The sequence below is a fragment of the Rhinolophus sinicus genome, linkage group LG03 (assembly GCF_036562045.2).
Source record: "Rhinolophus sinicus isolate RSC01 linkage group LG03, ASM3656204v1, whole genome shotgun sequence".
Taxonomy (NCBI): Eukaryota; Metazoa; Chordata; class Mammalia; order Chiroptera; family Rhinolophidae; genus Rhinolophus; species Rhinolophus sinicus.
Window position 1 is genome coordinate 124,520,220 of NC_133753.1, and position 20,072 is coordinate 124,540,291.

Here is a 20,072-nt window from a genome sequence, read left to right on the forward strand (position 1 = left end):
CACAGGAAATCCCACACCGGCAGGAAAACCCTGGCACGGCTCCCGCCACCACGCGGAATCATTCCATATTCCGGCGACCAATCAGCACTCCGCATGCTGCCGCGCCAGCCAATCCAAGCAAACATACGTTGCTCGGGCCAACTTCTGCTTCCAGCCCTCCCAGCACCGGGTTCGAGCCGGGAGCTTGGCTGTCGGGGGTTTCGACCCTCCTTCCCGGAAGAGCTTAGTGCCTTCCAATTGGCTGGGACCGGCATTGGCTTGACGCCCATTGGCTGCTGCCGCCCGCGACCTCGACGGGCGGGGAAGCTGAGAGAGCTTTAACCGGTAGGTGTTGTGGAGGCGAGTGAGTCCTGTCCCGGCCTGACCTGTCGGGGCTCCACACCTACTCCTCGTTTTCCCTCAGGTAATCGCGGGTAGAGGCACGGAGTCGCGGCGGAAGTGAGGGCTTGGCGGGAGGGTGACAGGGGTGTCGGGGGCGCCAAGCCCGGTGCGTTTTCCCGGAGCTGCTGCTGCGAGTGGGGTGTGAGAGGCCGCTGTAGAGTGAGAGGATGGCTGGCCCCGGCGTCCGGGCGGGTGTGGACCTCACAGGTGAGAAAGAAAACAGGTCCAGGGAAGAGAAGGGGCGAGACGGAAGGATCCCAGGGCTTGCACCTCGCTCCTCTACACCGCTCACGAGTTTAAGGACTTAGACGCGGATTAGACCTCAGTTTCTTCATCTGTTAAACGGGGAAGGGACCATAATAACCTTGCTTTTAGGGCCGTGGTGAAGTTGCATTGAGGTCACGTTCTGTGAAGGACACAGTGCTTCCTGGTTTCCTAGTAGATGCACAGACAGCATAGGATCCATCGTCACGCCAAGCTTTTGACTGAAATGATGTTGATGATAAGACGGCGTTTTCCAGTGCTTACTCTCTTCCAAGTTCGGTGCTAGGTGTGTTAACGCACGTAATTCCTTAGTAAATCAGTGTTACTATTATCCCTAATTTACCATTAAGAAATATTACCTGAGCTATTTTGGGTTCAGAAGCCAGGGCAAGATATGACAAATTTAACGTAAATTTAGGTGTCTTGGTGTCTGTCTACATTTAATGTAAAGTCTCTTCCAGCCTGTGATCAGCTTTCAGCATTTTACAAAATAGACCTTTGGCCTTTGAAGGCAGAAGCCTTGGTTTGGAAATCTGGCTCTGTCACTTATTAGCTGTTAGATCTTGGACAAGTGACCTAATTAATTTCCCAGTTGCTACTTTCCCGTTCTGTAAAATAGGGATAATAATAGAATCGGCTCTTGAGGTTCTTTGTGAGGGTTAAGTGAAATCATACAATTTAAAGTGGCCAGAAAGATTGATCACATACTAGCAAATGATAAAAGATGTTAGCTATTATTATTATTTTAAATAAAGGATTAACGTATTAGGAGCTTGAACATTAACGACTCAAACTTAAAGCTGACATTAGAATTTAATATTGCCTCAAATGTTGTAAAAAGTCTCAACATTGTTGTAAAGTTTGTACTAAAATAAGCCAAAGTGAGCACTAAAACCGGAACATTGGTCACATTGCAGAAGCAGGCTTCCCTGTTGCGTTCCTGCCAGAGCCATTCTCAAAAATGAGAAACCGTTGTACTTGACTAAGTTGAAAAAGCTAAGTTACCAATTCAGGATTGTTTGAAAATCAAGCCTGTGCTGAAATTTTTATGTTAGGTGAAAATATAATTTAATTTATAAGGCCTTGGTTTGCATAACATCTTGGGGAAAAATCTATGGCATGTTAAATTGAAGCTATTCACCTGAATGAAACCCATATCAATTAATGGAAGGTTAATTCTGATATGAGCTTCTTTAACAAGTGAATTGAGACTTAATCATACTACATGAGTACAAACATATTTTTATAGCATTCACTTTTTATTAGGGGTTAAGATGTTTATTATGTTCCATATTTAAAATAAAACCTATGACTGTTTCACTGTGACATATATTTGACAATAATTGGAGTTGTATTGGTCAAAGACTGGTGCTCATAGATGGCTTCAAGAAAAATTTTAACAAGGCTGCTCACTCTATGATGTCAGCCACTATCTATACTGGTGATCATTTCAAAAATATGTACAGAAATCATGAACAAAAAGGTTAAAGGAAGGAAAAACTGAAGGTGGACATTACTCAGCACTGAGTAATAGAACTGTCAAGAGCATATAACCTTTTACATGGAGCTGCTAGATTCTGCTAAGGTTGAGTGGTACCTGTTCTCTCTGAAATGTAAGTGATGGAGTTGGAGAGTTTCCTGATATAAGTCAAGAAAGGGAATAAAAGAATTAGTAAGATGGTGTTCAGAATGGTATTTAAAACATTTTCCTGACACTCTCCACACAGATGGAGATTGCAGTAGAGCATGTTGTATGCTTTCTTTTCGATTAACATGAGTGCCCCATTATATTAAAAGAGGGCCAAGACCTTGATAACCCCAATACTGCCCCTTCTTGGTTCTGGAATATACAGAGGGTGCTAAAAAAAAAAAAAAAAGTATACACATTTTAAGAAGGGAAAACACTATTAAAATTGTAATACTCACTATATACCAAGAACAAAAGATGAATACAAGTCATATTTGACTTCTGCAATTCCAAGAGGTGCTCAAAGTGGTGACCATCAGTGTAATTTTAATACAGTTCTTTTCCTTTCTTAAAATGTGTATACATTTTTTTGGCACCCCCTGTATTTCCAGAGATCCTCTGTCATGCCTGCCCACACATAGGTAGTTTAGACAGTAACAATTATTCCCTTTTGGACTTCATCTTGATGAAAAAACATCCACGCAAGAAATAACTGCCTGGCTTTGGCTAAAAGAACGTTCCAAGTTTACACTTACTTTGTTCTTTTCCTTTCCTTCCTACCTCCTACTCCATCACCCTTACAGTGGCTCATTAATAGGAGTTTTTAATGTTTTCGTTTTTGTTATTGTTGCAGTTAAAGGTTTTTTTAAAGGGTGAAATAAGTCAACTTTGAGAGGAAACACTGGATTACATCCATTTCTATAGTTCTAGGACCTGGTATATAAGAGATGCTTGGTAAATAAAACCTCTGAGAAATTATTGTGATTTATTATGGTAATGGAAGTTTTTTAGTCATTCAGAGGCTCAATAATGATTCGTATAAATGGGACTGCCTTAGATGTCTTGAGGTCTTCCATAAATGACACTAGTAGCTCACGGTCCACCCATTTTTTTTTCCTTTTTTCTTTAATAAGTTTCTACCGTATGCTAGACATAGGAGTTTAACATTGAACAAGTCATCTCGTTTCTTGCCCCAAAAGATTTACAGTTAAATGTGAGAAGATAAGTGAATAATTGTATTACAGAGTTGCTAACCTACTCTTTAGGGGAATCCAGGAAAGAAGAGTAGAAATTAGGCAGTGAAGTTCAACCAACTCATAAAAGGGGCCATAAGCCATATTAAGGAGCTTGGATTTTATACTGATGTAGGAGTGAACGATTTACTAAGGTAAACACCTTAAAGATTCAGATTCTCATCTTTATGAGCATTTTTTTATTGCTTACATTTTGTGTACTCGATTTGCACAGAGATGTTTTCTATGATAAAAATAGCTTTCCATTTCATTTTTGATCTCTATCAAATAGTTTTGAAAAAATTCTCTTGTCTTCTAACCACAGAAACCTGGCAGGTGACCTTTGGGTTTAAAGAGTGTTATTTAATTATAATGATTCCAGTAATAGATAAATGAAATTTATTTTGCAAGTAATCTCTAAGAACTTGTGCTTGTTTGTAACATACTTTTGAATAAGGTCATTGTACTGGCTATCAAGTTGGCAGTCTCTCAAATGGATAAGGGATATATTCCTGACTGGCAGAATTTTTGAACGAACGGATCCACTTTTAGTCTATGGATAGGAGCTATACTTATCATACATTTTGTGTCACTTACGTAGATCCTAAATGTCAAATTATTGAATTTTCTCTATATACTTTCCCATGTTTTTGAAAGGATGTGCTCTTTGGAATAAAGATTATTTTGTACTGAAGGCAATTAAGAAACAGCAAATTTATAAAGAGCTCTTTTCACTCTTACTACCTGCCTAAAAGTAGGCCACAAATTTCCTTTTGTGCAGGTCTTGCCGCCTCTGCTATCCTAGGAGAACAATTCTTATCACTAGAGACAGAAAGTTGGCACCAAGATCGTCTGCACAAACTTTACTAAAATAACCCTCTCTCCTGTTAGTTTCCTTTCTTGCGTTTACCTTCCAATAATTATCATCCCTGGAAGCCCAAACCCCTTTTCCTTTGTCTTGTCACTTCTCCACAATTTATCATCCTTTGCTAAAATGGTGCAATGGTCCCAGGGTCTAACTGCTTCCTTGGGTCTCCACGTACTTTCTGTGAAGGCTTCTGTGCAGATAAAAATTACAATGTTGACATCAACTGAAATTTGTATGTCTTTCCTGTCATGGCGTGGAATTAACCCCTGGTTGTTCGCAAAAGGTGAAAGTATTCACAGACTCTATAAAGTGGGAGAATGAAGAAAGTTTTTATTAAAGTTAGGGCAGAGAGAGAATGCCCATGTGTGGGGACAGAGCCCGGAGTGCAGTTTCCAGGCTCTCAGCCTCACGTGGAAAGGTGCTGGCTCAGGTAGTAAATGGCGGTCAACTGTGATCGGATGGCCATCAGCTGTGGCTAGTTGGCCGTCAGCTGTAACCAGTGAGCCATTGGCCACTAATATAACTGCCGTGGCTACGCTAGCAGCGGATGGTGGCTGAGCTAGCAAGCGCAGATTCAGTTAGCACGGTGGGTTGCAGCTAGCAAGTGGGGTTGGTTGGTTGACAGAGAAGCAGACGGCAGGTTGCAAATCGTGTGGCTCCTGCTTCCTGTGTCTCTAACTCAGCCGCCAGTGAGAATATAGTGGTATGACTCCCCTACCTATGGCACCGTGGGTGTTCCTTTTTGGCCTCACCATATTCTGCATTCTTATGTGGGGAGCGGGAGCTGAGACTCTGCATGACACCCTGGCAGTGTCCAAAGATGACGGCTGCTGTGGGTGGTAAGGAGAGAAATACCAGGAGTGGGTGGGAGGGTGGAGGTGGGGTAGGAAGGTGGGGTTGGGGCCGGGTCACCGGGTTAGAGTCCAGAGCCTGAGAGTGGACAGCTGCACCTAACTTCAAGTTAGCTTTTTCTTATGTTGGAAAGGGGGAGTTACTTAGGCAGTTTTGAGGGCTGACATCACTTCCTGGGGTCTGGTCTGTTTGAAGATGACGTTATCTCCGGACTCTGGACTCTGGACTCGGCCATAGCGGCCTGGGACTTTAATTTGTCACCAGTAAATACCGCAAGGGAGTTGTAAATTGGTTTCCAGTGTCCGGGCGCCTAAGGATTAAGAAATTGCTTTTTTCCAGGTTAGGATGTTGTTAACTAACGAGGTATGGGTTGCCTTGAGAAAGGGAGGAAACAGAGTTCTTCAGTTAACAGTGAGGGGAGAAACAAGGAGAAAACAGCTGAATATCAGGATGGATCAAACTGCAAACAAACCAAGTCTGATTACAGGTGGCTAGATAGTGAGCTGTGTGGTGAGTTAAAGTGCAAACTAGCTCAATTTAACTGCGTTACTGATTCCCTGAATTTCATCCATACATTTTCTCCTGTTAATCTAGCTTTTGTTAGTTTAATTCACAGGTCCCAGAGATAGAACCTTAGGGAGCCAGTTCTGTATCATTGTAGTGTTTGTCATTTTTACTGGCTTGTATGCTCTGCTTTGCGCTAATTAAATATTAACTACAACATTTATTTCTGTCACCTTTAGTTTTTAGATTAATGGCTCTTAACCTTGGCTGAATAACAGAATGGCCAGTGAGGCTTTGTAAAGGACCTAGATTTTGGGGGCCTACCGCAGAACAGACCCACTAAATCAGACTGTCTGGCAGTGGGTCCTGAAATCTAACATCTAAAAACAGTATTAAAGAAAACCTGAGGCAGACAGCAGTTAAAGTGGTAAAAGCAAATCTTATGCAAGAACTATTGCGATGGAAAAAGGAAATCTCAGTATAGAACTCGGCTCCCTTCTGAATTCAACAAGGACAAATGGAGATTTATAGCCAAGGAGCAGGGTAGGTATCAGTGGATGGAAAAATTGCTAAGAGGAAACATTAAGGGTAAGGGGGATTCTGGCTAAATCGACTGGAAAGGATTCTTGCTGAAGGCAGGTCAGGGTGTTAAGATTGAGGATAAGGTGAGCAAGTTTTGAGGGTGGGGAAATTTTCACTAAACCGAGTCAGCAGGATTCTTGCTAAGACTGGACTAAGGGGACAAAGAGCAAGCCCCAGAGCTAGACTTTGTCGAATAAAGGACTCAGAGGAGCCTAAGGAGAGAATTTTTGTCAACAGCAACGACAAAGGAGATTCTGATGTATGTGTCTGTAGTTGAGAATTGCAGCCTTATTCCCATAGAGGCTTGAGCCTTGTTATTTCATTTAGATCTTCACCTACTTTTTAGTTGTAACTTGATGGGTCTGTAAATGGGCAGCTTTTCCCCCAAAGCCTTTTCTCCTTTAGGCTTTTACTGGCGATGGCACCAACAGGAGACATAGTTAAGACCAAATAATTCTTGTTTTGAAGCAAGCGTACTTCCACAGCGATGATGAGCCTGTTGTGTCCCAGGCAGGGTTCTAGTTGTGTCCCTGTTGTGTCCTAGTTGGTGGGGATGTAGTGGTGAGTAAGGCAGACAGGGGCGCCTGCTCTGTTCGCGGGGGACGTGATGGTCAAAGAACGTAATACAGTACACCAATAAAGGAACAAGTTAATTTCAGACGGTGATAAGCACTGTGAAGAAAATAGTTGTGACTTATGGAAGTCTGTATTAAGGACAAAAGGTTTAAACTGAAATTGTCATGACTGGTTTTTATTGGTCACGCTCAGGTTTGGGGTCTAGTAATCCAGGCAGAGAAATGCCAAGTACAAAGGCCCAACGTAAGTATGGAGCTTGGCCTATTTGAGGAACAGAAAAAACCAGTAGGACAAGAGCGTTGTAGGCAGATAGGATAAGGTGGTATCAGTAGGAATCTCTGGATTCCTATTAAGGGTGATTTCAAGGCTTTTGACTTGGAGCAACTGGCTAAATTACTATTTTGATAGTAAATTGTTAAGATGGGAAGACAGGCAAGTTGAGGGGAGCAAGAGATGCCCATTAGGCATGAAGCTCTAAATAAGTTTCTGGATCTGGGACTTTGCTGTGGTATCGTCCTCTCTCCCCATCTCCCCTCCTGGGTCTTTCCACATGTCAGCCTCAGGCTAACCAGAGTTTTTGCATGCCTGCAGTTGATCAAAGGCTCCCAGAACAAGTACTCTAAAAGAAACCTGCAGAAGGTACGCGGACTTTCCGAACCTAGCCTGGAAAGTCATACAGACTCAACCTCTTGATGGAAAGTGTGTCAAACAATTTGCAGCAGTGTTTTAAATCCATCACATTACAGAATCCCTCATTTAAGTTTATTATCTTTCAAGGTTATAATCATTTCCCTTTAAAAATAATGTTGAGCGGTACCTTATCTTTAGGATTATTAATGATATAGTACTTTTCTTCTTTATATAGTTAAAATTATTGCCTTAACATTATAAACCATTTATTTATGCTATACTGGTGGTTCTAAAAGACTTCATATGACCTCCCTCCTTACTCAGTTACCTAACTGAATCCTAACACTTCATCAAATGAAATACAACATTGAAAACAGTAAGAGTTCTTCAAAATTTTGAAATTGTTCTGAGTTTTGTAACTCTATCCTAAAGGATGTAAGATGACCTTCCCAGTTGTGGTTGTCATGTGTTTGCTAGAATGAGTCCTAATTCTGCTGGATGGTAAAATAAAAATTTTCAGAGGCTGAAATCGAAGGACTTTTTAAAGAGCTTATGCTTTTTGTATTATTTTTGCATTTTGGAAACAGCATTTTTTTTCTTCATTTGATCTGGAGTTTTATAATTTATTCCTTTTTATTAGATCTATTAGGAAAAATAGGATTACATTTTATTTCTATATGGGTGATTTTAACAACTCAAAATGTGTGATTCTCATCCCTAACTATGTGTTCCTCACCTTGGGAGCGTTTAGAAAAACACCTATGTCCAATTCCTCCTCTCAGAGATTCTGATTGATCTGGGGTCGGGTCCAGATACAGGCATCTTTTATAGTCCCCAGGTGATTCTGTTATGAAGCCACATTTGAACTACTGCATCAACTGTGCTGTTTGCTAATATTAGTCTTGGTCTCTGTAACAGGGAAGAAAAAATGGAAGTCCTGCCTGATGCTACTGCTTTTGCAACTAAAGTTCAAAACACTCTCATCCAGTACCATAGCATTGAAGATGATAAGTGGCGAGTTGCAAAGAAAATGGTAAATTAGTTTAATTACTTATATTTGGGGTGTATCGTCTATCTAATGAATTGGTTGATGACTTTCAAAATGGTATGGAAAGATACGGCCATACTCAATAGACATGGAAAGATGCTCAGTGTCACTAATCATCAGGGAAATGCAAATTAAAACTACAATGAGAGAGCACCTCACTCCTGTCAGAATGGCTATTAATAAAATCAATAAACAAAAAAGGGTTGGTGAGGATGAGGAGAAAATGGAACCCTTGTACACTGTCGGTGGGATTGCAAATTGATGCAGCCACAATGGAAAACAGTTTGGGGGTTCCTCAAAAAATTAAAAATAGAACTACCATATGACCCAGCAAGCCCACTTCTGGGTATTTATCTGTAGACACTAATTCTAAAAGATATATGCACCCCTATGTTCATTGTAGCGCTATTTACAATAGTCAAGATATGGAAATAAGCCAAGTGCCCATCAATAGACGAATGGATAAAGAAGTAGTAATACATATATACAATGGAATATTAACCATAGAAAATAATGAAATCTTAACCATTTGCAACAGCACGGATGGACTTAGGGGGTATTATGCTAAGTGAAATAAGTCAGACTGAGAAAGACAAATATATGATCTCACTTATATGTGGAATCTAAAGAACAAAATAGGCAAACAAACAAAACAGAAACGGACTCATGGATACAGAGAGCAGACTGATGGTTGCCAGAGGGGTGGGGGGACTGGGTGAGAAAAGTGAAGGGATTAATAAATACAAATTGGTAGTTACAGAATTGTCACGGGGATGCAAAGTACAGTGCAGAGAACATAATCAATAATGTTGCAACAACTGTGTGTAGTGCCAGATGGGTACGAGACTGATCAGGGGGAATGTGTGCATAAAGTGTATAAATGTCTAGGTACTGTGCTGTACGCCTGAAACTAACATAAAATAATACTGAATGTCAACTGTAACTGAAAAGAAATAATTAAAAAATATATATATATATAGATCATACTTCAGATGGATGTGCAGAATAGATAATTTTGCTAATTCGGTCGGTAGTTTAGCATATCATAAACGGAAAAACAGTAATCCTGCACTGCTTTCATTAGTTCTTTAAATATTGGACGTGAGAATATTCTCATGGTAATAACAGCCTAAAGCATAGTCTCTAAAATCAAGAAATAAAATGAATCATTGTCAATTTAAGGAAGTACAGTAATTGATAGTTTGGAATAGTTTCAGATATTTCAACAAGCCTGTGACGGTGGCCAGTTAGTATTCTTTTTTACCAATATGACATGCCCAGACTATCACATGGCTGAGTGATACTTCCAGGACACTTCCGGTTAAGTGCTGTAGCTATTCTGATGTTCAGACTTTCTTGGGCAAAGATCAGAAAAAAAAATGTAGGGACTAATTCAAGGTAGCACTGTCATAATAGATGTGAATTGTTTAATATTTTAAAAGATATGAGCAAGTTTAGGATGAAATATTTAGCGTTCCTAATGTTTTAGTCTAAATTTGTCAGAAGATAAGATTGGAATAAGGCAAATGACAATAGCCAGTGAGATAGGACCATCACTGACTCTTCATAGTGTTTAGGACTCATTAACCTACTGAAAAATCTCTTTTGGAGGTCTATGATTTAAGTAAATGTGAAGAACTTTAGGATACAGAAGAAATTCAAATAGGGATCATTTGATGGTATAAATGACTTTTATGCATATCTGACTATTTACTTAAGTTTTATTTTAAGGCAAAGACTAATACTCTAGATTTATGAAATTGTCAGTTTTATATTCAGGGTTTCACTATGTAATTATCCCCATATACTGTTTTTATTTTTCCAGAAAGATGTAACAATTTGGAGAAAACCTTCAGAAGAATTTAATGGATATCTGTAAGTAAATTCTAGTAGTTTATGTAGCTCCTAAGCCAATGCTAAGTGTTTTGCGCGCGTGCGCGCACACACACACACACATTTATGATCATTAAATGATCATTACTAGTAAAATTTGGCCTTTGCTTTTAAGATTTAAACTTTCTGAGAAGCAAATCACCTTTTGAATTTAGAGCCTTTAGAATGTCCATAGATGGACTGAGTTGATGGTGAGCTGATTATAAATAATGATATCAAATGGCTGATAAGATCTTAATTTCTTAGCTTGGTGTGTAAGATTCTTCTAATATTCTTCTACAATTATTCAGTGCTGTAGCATACTTTATGCTAGGACTTCACCTTGAGGAAATCATCAGAAAGATAATAGCTAAGTATTTGTCTCATCCATCACAGCATTGCTTATAGTGTTAAAAATGAAAACAACTTGAATAGTCAATAGTTGGAGGACGATTAAATTATGGAACATATATGTGATATTTTACAGTTTTTATAAAACATTTTCAAGCATTTGAAAACATGAGAAAATGCTCAAGATATAATCTAAAGTGAATAAAGCAGAATATTCAAGTGCATGTAGTAGTAGTACCGATTGTGAGTTGACTTTATATATTTTTAAATATTGAAATGTTTTTATTTAACACCAAATATATACCTCTAGATGGCGATTTTATGGTTGATTTTTATTTCCATTTTTTGGTGTTTGCATATAGTTGAACATGAATTATGTCTTTAACCAGAAAAAAATATTTCTTTTCAAAGCCAGTGGGGGACAGTTGCCTTGTATAATTGGAGTGGAATGTTCACATCCTTGCAACTCGGATCTTTTTAAAATCAACTAGGGTCTGGCCCCCACTTCCTATATACAGAATGTTCTGAAGTGTAATAACAGACAGTGTTTCCAGAAAGATGAGTTATACAATATTTATGATGAGGGCAGGGAAACTGGAGTTGGATTAAGCATTGTAAGCAACTGTAGAGTTTAATTCTTTAGGTCAATAATATCCAGTGGGGAATGAAATGTGTAAAGAGTGCTAAGGGAGCAAAGCATTACACATCGGTGATACTGAAGGACTTCATACAGGAGCTGATACTTGAGCTGAGCCTTAAAGGAAGAATCGGTATTTCTTAGGGAATGGGAGACTGACTCATACTCCAGGCACAGGGAATTGCATGTGCTGCGTCAACACAGATGAGTGTGTTTAGGCAAGTAGAAGTTGTATTTGTATAGCTGGAGCATAAAGTATGGGGGTGGGGAGAGCATGTGTCTGAAAGATTTTTGAATGCTAAAATAAGGAGTTCAGTATCACACTTACCCTCTGTTCAATGTTCATCCCCACCTCCCAGGTCCTCAGAGGATTTCAAATTTACTCTAATAACATTGTGAAATAACATTGTGAAGTGAGCATGGGAAGTTCAGAGAGAGGTTTTTACCCTGGGAGTCCATGGCTAGCTTCCCAAAGTTCCACTAAGCTTGTATAAAAAATTTTGTCAGTGTGTTATTCCTGGGAAGGCATTTGTGGCCTTTTTCAGATTCTTAAAGAGATATGTGATCAAAAAAGCTAGAGATTGATTCAGCGTTGTGTCGGACACAGCTCGGGAAGACAAAGCTTGGGAGTTGAAAAGGGCAAATGCACATGATGGCGGCGGCGGCTGTGGTGTCGGTGGTGTCGGTGGTGACGGTGGTGACGGTGGTGTCGGTGGTGGCGGTGGTGGCGGTGGTGGCGGTGGTGGTGGTGGTGTCGGTGTCGTCGGTGGTGGTGGTGGTGATGATGATGATAATTAACATACTGAGAATCAGGTATTCTCATGAGCACTTTACATTTAGGAAATGATTGTGATAAGATGTTGGTGACTTCTTAATTGTGACTGTTGGAATGTGGTTAAGAGAAAAAGAAGAGTCAAAATCCCAGATTTCTAATTTGGGTGACTGGATTAATGTGTATTACCTCTACCCCAAGTTAGAGAATACAGGATGGAAGAGCAGAGTTAGGATGGGGGAGATAACACAGGTTTGAACTTGAGATACTTATAAAATGGTAAAAAGGCTTCAGTTGCTTTAAAAAACAAGTAAAAAAGACTCCTCAAAATGTTGCTCATAAAGCTAAAGCCAGTCTGTCTCTCATTTCTTCTCTTTTCTTTCCTCCCCAGAGGTAACTGCTATCCTGAAGTTGTGTGTATTATTCTTGTTTCATACTTTGTGTGTGTGTGTTTCCTTTGGTAAATTGCTTTTAATTTTTTCCATTCGGTATTATGGTTTCAGGATTTAGCCACATAAATCTATTCTTTCACTTCCATGTGAATATACCCCAGTGTGTTTATCTGTTTGCAAATTTGCCTGCAGATAAATATTTAGGTCATTGTCATTTCTTCCCCATAAAATACAGTGCTGTAGTTAACTTCTTGGTTTTATTGGGGAACAGTGTGTACTTCCAGGACTTTTTTCCAAGTCAAGTTGTTGTCCTTTCAATCTTAGTTGTGGAGGGCACAGCTCAGCTCCAGGTCCAGTTGCTGTTGCTAGTTGCAGGGGGTGCAGCCCACCATCCCTTGCGGGAGTCGAACCGGCAACCTTGTGGTTGAGAGGATGCACTCCAACCAACTGAGCCATCCGGGAGCTCAGCGGCAGCTCAGTTCAAGGTGCCGTGTTCAATCTTAGTTGCAGGGGGCGCAGCCCATCATCCCTTGCAGGGCTCAATGAATTCTTACTCTTCTTCAAGTTAGCTCTGAAATTTTTCATTCTAATAGTATTTGACTTGAATATTTTTTTCTCCAGTTTCAAAGCCCAAGGTGTTATAGACGATGTTTTCAATAGTGTGATGGACCACATTCTCCCAGGTCCCTGTCGCGTGGATTGGGACAGTCTAATGACGTCAATGGATATTTTGGAGCAATTTGAAGAGGTATTTGTTTAGAAACGTTATTTCAGATTGTGTGTGTGTTTGTGAGAGAGAGAGTGAGAGAAAGAGAGAGAGCACACGAGCACATGTGGGTGTGACCATGTGTACACACTTGTGTTCTTTGCTTTGAGAGTAAAGTCACGGCAGAGACCTCACAGGGGAAGCTTTGCTGCCTTTCAAAAAGCTTGAGTTTCCTCATATTAACTTATGAATCAGAACTGAGTTTGTTTTCCACAATAGCTGTGTTCTTGCTGCTTAAGAAAATCATCAGCATCTTTAATTGTAAAACTATTTGAGGTTCTGAAATTTAAAATCTGAAAACACCATCATATTCAGGTTTCTTGGTAATTTTCCATTAATATTTAGCCAAAATCAAAGACCGAAGATAAAAATGCCACCTTGGGCATTAGAGTATTATGTCGCCAAATCTGGCTCACTCTCTTTTGCCATTTTTATTAATTCAGTTCTTGCCATGTCAGAATTTCTTGAACCATTTGGTGTTTTAGTCAAGGTATTTATGGATTTTATCTTAAAATATCTGCAGTCTGTACCACCTACTTCCATGTTGAATATCAGACAGGATACAAAACGACTGTATTGAATTATAGATTTGGATACTGTCTAACTTAACTCTATATTTTGATCGTATATCTTCTTCATGTGATACAGTAGCAGTGAGATTTAGAACAGCCATCTAAACCTGTCAGCATCACTATAGGAATTGTTATTAATACTTTTTAAATGAGTATTAGTTTTTTACTAAAGATTAACTAATGATATATGAGTCTTTCTATGTATCCCTATAGTAGTAACACCTGTTACTCTTTCTCTTTCAGAATTGCTGTGTTTTGCGTTACACTACTGCTGGTCAGCTTTGGAATATCATTTCCCCAAGAGAGTTTGTTGATTTGTCCTACACTGTGGCCTATGAAGACGGGCTTTTATCCTGTGGTAATGATCTCAAGACCTTACACTTTCTTTCAGTTTATTTTAAATATTTGAGTTTTCTAGGATGGATGTTTCTTTCTATGCAAGATATATTTTCAACCTTCAATTTATTTTATAATCACTAAACTTTGTTTGCAAATGCTGAACCCTAGGAATTAAAATAACAATATCAAGAAGGGTTCTGAAATATTTCTGATAAGTTTTTATTCCTAGTTACATGGTACCCTCAAGGTCACAGCTAACAAATATGGATCACATGACTGCTGCTAAGAAAGAGAGGGATCCATCCAGTAAATGGATTTCCTTCTATTCATAAAAAGGAAACAGAAAACAGCTTCTTAGTCATAAACAGAAAAAATAGATGTGGTATGTGCAAAAATGGTTTTTCCTTCCTTGGGTTATTTAGTATTTTTCTTTTCAAAATTAAAAATACTGCTATTAAAAGGCTCTTGATTTCTAAGATATCTATAGGTAAATGAATATTTTTGATGTATATATTTGAGTTGACAGTTGTAGTTAAGCGTCTACTTCTTTTTTGTTAACCAGCCAGTACCAAAGTTGGATATGGTAGTGCCTGTAGGGAGCAGTGATGGCACCATTGTTTATTGGCACCTTGAGGTCTGGATGCTACATCCAAGACTTGCAGTTTCAAAGGAGTTACCAAGGTGACATGACGTCATCTATTCTGAAGGGATTAGAATTTTCCCCATTCTCTATCCACTAGCCCCCTGTCAAAATTCTGCTTAGAAATTATTTTTTTCATTCTTCCGTGGTCCCTCTTGGGGCTTAATTTTCAACTACAGGGATAAGAAGAAAAATATCTAAACAAGAAATCTGATAATATTTTTAATGAGAGATTTAGACTAATGTCAGTCATTGCTATTAATAGTGTTATTTTTAAATTGCCTTGCAGGGGTAAGTCTTGACTGGGGTGAAAAGAAACCAGAATTTGTTCGTGGCTATAACCATCCCTGTGGTTGGTTTTGTGTTCCACTTAAAGACAATGCAAAGCAGAGCCTTTTAACAGGCTATATTCAGACGGATCTGCGTGGGATGCTTCCTCAGTCTGCAGTAGATACAGCCATGGCAAGCACTTTAATCAACTTCTATGGTGACTTACGAAAAGCCTTACGAAAGGCATAAATGACATTTAAACTTGTAGTGCTAAGGTCCTAAATAACTCTTTTCTCTCAGCTGCATGGTCTGTAAAAATCACCATTTCCTCTCTCTGCACAGTCTGTAGAAAAATTGGAGATGTTTTTGGTTTATTTTATTCCTAAAGTAAACAGCTATCTAAGAGAGGGCATTTCAGTTTTCTTAAACAGTTATGTACACATTGTTTGGTATGGCCGTGTGTCTAGGAATGGAGAGTATGACAGAAATCTACCAAGATAAACTGTAGATAACAGTTCATTGATGCACACTCTTAAGAAATTGAATAGTGCCTCAGTATGAACTTTTTGGCTGCTTGGAAATTAAAGCACAAGCTTCATGCTATTAGATTAAAATCATTTATTCTAGAGCTTTATGAACATTTTGTAAAAGTTTAATTTTTTTGGACATTAAATATTAGTCCTTTACATTTGGTGTGCTCTATGAGTTTACCAATATCTTGGACTAAAGAAAAAAGCTCTTTTCTATATTTTATAAAGATGAACTTAATTGTCAATTGACTTGCACTACTTTTAAGTATTAAAAAGATCAGAAATAAGAAAAGAATAGATATCATAGTAACTCTAGGTACAATTCAAATGTTTTTCGGTTTTAATACATAGATAGCATTCATTTGTAGGTATCTTTAAAAATATAGTAGTTATATCTTTACGTGTGTTTATTTTGAGAGTCTTAAAACATTTATGCCTGAATAAGACAGTACAAAAAACTGTGAAATATGTGCTGGGGATACCACATTGGGTTGTGTGAAGTGGCTGGTATTGTCCTGTGTTCAAAAACAGAATCATCTCCTAGAAAGCCTAATTCAGTGAACGTTCTGTACATATTTCAGTTGTAAAAGTATCATTCAACTCATAAAATACTACTAATTGATTCATAAACATTAACAATTGTGATGTATTGTCAGTATGCAACTATAACAAATGCATTCATAGATTTTTCCAAATGCCTAGATGAGTTATTTTATAAGTAGAATGGACTATAATAGGATCTTTGATTCTATGATTCTATGGCTGCCTTAAATGAACATTCCTAAATGCTTTTAACATTCCAAATGACTCTTTGCCTTTTGAACTATCCTTCCTTTCTGAAAGGAAAGCTTGAGATAATGCAACATATCCGTGCACATTTTTGTATGTATTTATGTGTAGTTATGTTTGTGTACATGCACACATCCTGAAATCTATTTCATTGTCCAATGTGAGTTCTTTCTGTGTTACTACTGTTTCCATTGTTTCTTTCTTCTCTTTTTTTTTTTGGTTAATACGTGGTAAAGTGAGCTCTGGAAATAACGTGGTAGAGAGGCCACAAAAAGCACAAAAGCATATAGTGGTTCAAGTGCATGAAGGTTTAATCTGTGTTTTATTTACTATGTTTTCCTGAGTGTAAAGAAAGTATAAGTCACAGCTCTTCAGATCCATTTTGATAAAGTAGAAAAAGTAGAGCTGATTTTTGGTTTTATTTTTCATTTTTTTGCTGATGTTCAAAAAAAACAAAAAAATGGCTGCACCACAGTATTCATGGTGAATAATCTGTTTTTAGATTGAAAATAATTTGTTTCAAGATCTGACAGAGCAACTCATAAATGATTATATATTCTTAACTTGAAATTTGTTAATCGCCAATATTCTTTTGTAAATTGACTGTAACTTTTGAGTTGCTGGATTTCTCTGCCACATTTTTTCTTCTTGCAATAGGAAAAGGAAACTCAGCAATTGAGCTTTCAGTTTCCCGTGGAAATTGTTAAATGTTAATTTTGATTTCTTGTATTTTTTTATTTGATTTTATTAGTGTAGAGTAGGAAGTTTCTTGTACTCCAGTACACTATGTAGGATGTGGAAGTACCAGCAGATATTCATTATCAGGGGCCAAGATTGAATAAAGGGACTTGTGACAAGATTGTACTTGAGGGCTATTATCGCCTGATCTGGGTGCCCTTAAAGGCAGATAAACTCCCACTCCCAGTTACTGTAATGTTCCCTTTGTCCTTTTCAACCTACACTTCCAGGTAGTGATTACATAATCCTCTGTTAAATGTGGACCCTCTGCAGGTAACAGGATACTCATGGAAAAATTTTCATTGCAATATTGAGTCATATGGTGGATTGAAAAATTATATTTGATACATTTATAGTTGTGTAAACATCACCACAATCCAGTTTTAGAACATTTCCATCTCCCAGAAAGGTCTCTGTTGCCTTTTTGCAGACTCAGACCTAACCAAAGTTTAGCACAATTGCCAGTATAAAGAAGGTGATGAAAAAGATTAGAGTAGATTTCGTTTGGTTTTGTTTGTAAGAGTAGGAGGTGTATTTGAATCTAAGCTCAGGAACCTTGGTTAATCTATTAAAATATGATCTCAAGTACCATATGAGAGAAAAATTTAACAGTGTGGACTGGGATGAATATTAACATATAACTGAATCTGCTGTTTCTATAGCAGTGCTGTGGAATAGAAAAATAATGTAAGCCATATGTGTCATTTTAAATTTTATGCAGCCACATTAAAAAGGAAATAGCTGCAGTCAATTTTAATAATACAGTTGATTTAACTGAATAGATCTAAAATATTATCATTTCAACATGTAATCAATACAAAAAAATTCATTAAGATAGCTAATCTTCTTTTGTACTAATTCTTGGAAATCTGGTATGTGTTTTACTAATTTAGACTAGCCACATTTTAAGTGCTCATTATCCACGTGAGGCCAGTGGCCTGTATTGAATAGCACAGTTCTATAGTATATGTGTTAATTTGTCTTCCTAGAATATGAAGTAGAGGATTTACTCTCTTAAATACAAAATCTTTTCTGGTCTCTGGAGTTTTCAGTGCTTGCTAAATGGGGACGTCTGAACAATAGAAATAAATCAGTGAGTAGTTTTCAATAAAATAAAAATTATAGCCAAGAAAATACTTTCCTTTAAAGATAACTTCATAGGACAGTTAATGAAAGAATATAATCTGCCTTATTGTTATGGGTTGGTTATTTTGTCTAGCTTGTAACTAGTTTGCATTAGAAATGTGTATGCAGGAAATACTTGGCCCAGTACTGTTTTTAGTACATGGTACCTATTTTTTTAAGAAAATTAGTTTCATACAAGAAAAAGTAATTTGTCAATGATATTTTGTGTGAAATTTTAGTTTGTATTGATAATTCTTGATTAACTCTTTAAGTTTGACAGATACTCAGAAAAAATAATTATGGGAATTTAGTATTCTGCAGTTACATATAATATAAACTTCTAGAGTATTAAAGAGAGATTATAAATATTAAAGTTCTCTCATTTCACTGTTCATTGCAGTTGGATATATTTGAAACTAGATTTCTATGTTGGAAATTATCTCCCAGTAAAAAAAAAAAAGCTTTTAAGTATGCGTAATTCCCTTTGATATAGATAAAAACTTTACCTGTTTACTCAAGAGCACACTATCATCCTTAGAATCTCGTTAAAATCCAGTTTCTTGTAATTTTGTGGATACTGTAGCTATCCCAAACCTATGGATAAATGAACAAAACTCAGAAAAGCAAAGAGACTTGACCAGGTTTTTATAAGAACCTGTTTATAATGTACAATGTGTAACTTGTCTGGTGTGTCTCCCATGCCTTTCTTATTCCACTTCTAGAAATAGAAGATGGTGGGATCTGAGCATAGAAGAAACATTAGGTTAATCCCAGAGCAAAGGAAATTGGAATTGGGATTTCTTTATTATTTTGTTTCCAGAGATTTTACATGCATAGTTAAATAAAATTCATCTCTTGCAATTCAATAAAAGCTATACTATATATAGACTTTATTTTTTAAGAAGTTTATTTCTTTTATGAGCTAGTATGTAAAACTAGAACCTTTATTAAACTAAGAGCATGTGTTAATTTATTTTTAAATTGTTATAAAATATATCAATAAAATTTCTAGATACTCTTATAATTGATCATTGCTGTCTGTGTAAGTTGCTTTAACCTTAAACACTGACAAATGGTTCTATGTATCTGAACTTAACATATGTAATTTAACTTTCTGAACTCCTACACAATGGACATATAAATTGGGAAATAAAGATTAAAAACACATGCTAATCTCCCACCGTCTCATATAATATTAGCCACAATACTATTGACTCTTGATTACTATTATATAGGCAGGATGATAATGAATGTATTCTGCTCTTACTATGGTAATGTATGGACAGATTTTATTGTACACATTTAAATAATTATGTTAATTTCATTAGGAATTATGGTGATAACTTCATTTGCAGTTGAAAAAAAGCTGGAAGTGATTACAAAGAAACCCTTGATCTATGTTACAAGAAAGCAGTTACGGATACTGTGGGCAGTATGCAATAGAAAATATGACTATTAAATGGTTTAAGCAAATAGAGAATTATTTTACTCATTTAGTAAAAAATTTAGATATATGTAATTATTAATGTTTATCAGCTCGAGGATGCTGGGGCCAGTGTTTGTACAGTTCTCATCATCTTTCCCTCATACTGATATGGTGACTGATTAGCTTTGGAAATTACATGTGCATTCAATTCAAGAGGCAGGGGAAGACGGGGCACCACTTGTGTTTCTTTCTCAGGAAAATGAAAGCTTTCCCAGAAGCCTCCAATAGCTTTTCTTCCCAACTGTGACATGACTATCCGTAGCTATAGTGGTGGCTGGAAAGGCAAGCATAAGAATTTCCATCCTCTTGGAGAAAGGTTTGGTAATGACTCTGGATAGCCAATTATAGCATCTCTTGGTGGATCAGCTCTAGGAAGTGTGTGTAAGTT

The 20,072-nt window shown here is 37.6% G+C and overlaps 1 protein-coding gene across 6 annotated transcripts; it reads left to right on the forward strand.

The window, feature by feature from the left end:
* The first annotated feature begins 147 nt into the window (after nt 1-147).
* Nucleotides 148-19,365, forward strand: STARD4 (StAR related lipid transfer domain containing 4). Of its 6 annotated transcripts, none has more exons than XM_074328614.1 (6): nt 148-324; nt 8,276-8,390; nt 10,231-10,280; nt 13,051-13,177; nt 14,011-14,125; nt 15,036-19,365. In XM_074328614.1, exons 2-6 carry the CDS (start codon nt 8,286-8,288, stop codon nt 15,263-15,265), a joined length of 627 nt encoding a protein of 208 aa, XP_074184715.1. In that variant the 5' UTR covers nt 148-324; nt 8,276-8,285; the 3' UTR covers nt 15,266-19,365. The 6 variants fall into 6 exon arrangements, with proteins under 6 accessions (XP_074184715.1, XP_074184714.1, XP_074184716.1 ...); XM_074328613.1 differs by having other exon boundaries at nt 149-403; XM_074328615.1 differs by lacking the exon at nt 148-324 and adding an exon at nt 446-588.
* The last annotated feature ends 707 nt before the right edge of the window (nt 19,366-20,072 follow it).

Coding starts and splice junctions, on each gene's coding strand:
- STARD4 (XM_074328612.1), top strand. CDS start 6,087: ATGGAGATTTATAGCCAAGGAGCAGG. Junction 8,391..10,230: donor GGCGAGTTGCAAAGAAAATG/GTAAATTAGTTT, acceptor TTATTTTTCCAG/AAAGATGTAACAATTTGGAG. Junction 10,281..13,050: donor GAAGAATTTAATGGATATCT/GTAAGTAAATTC, acceptor TTTTTTCTCCAG/TTTCAAAGCCCAAGGTGTTA.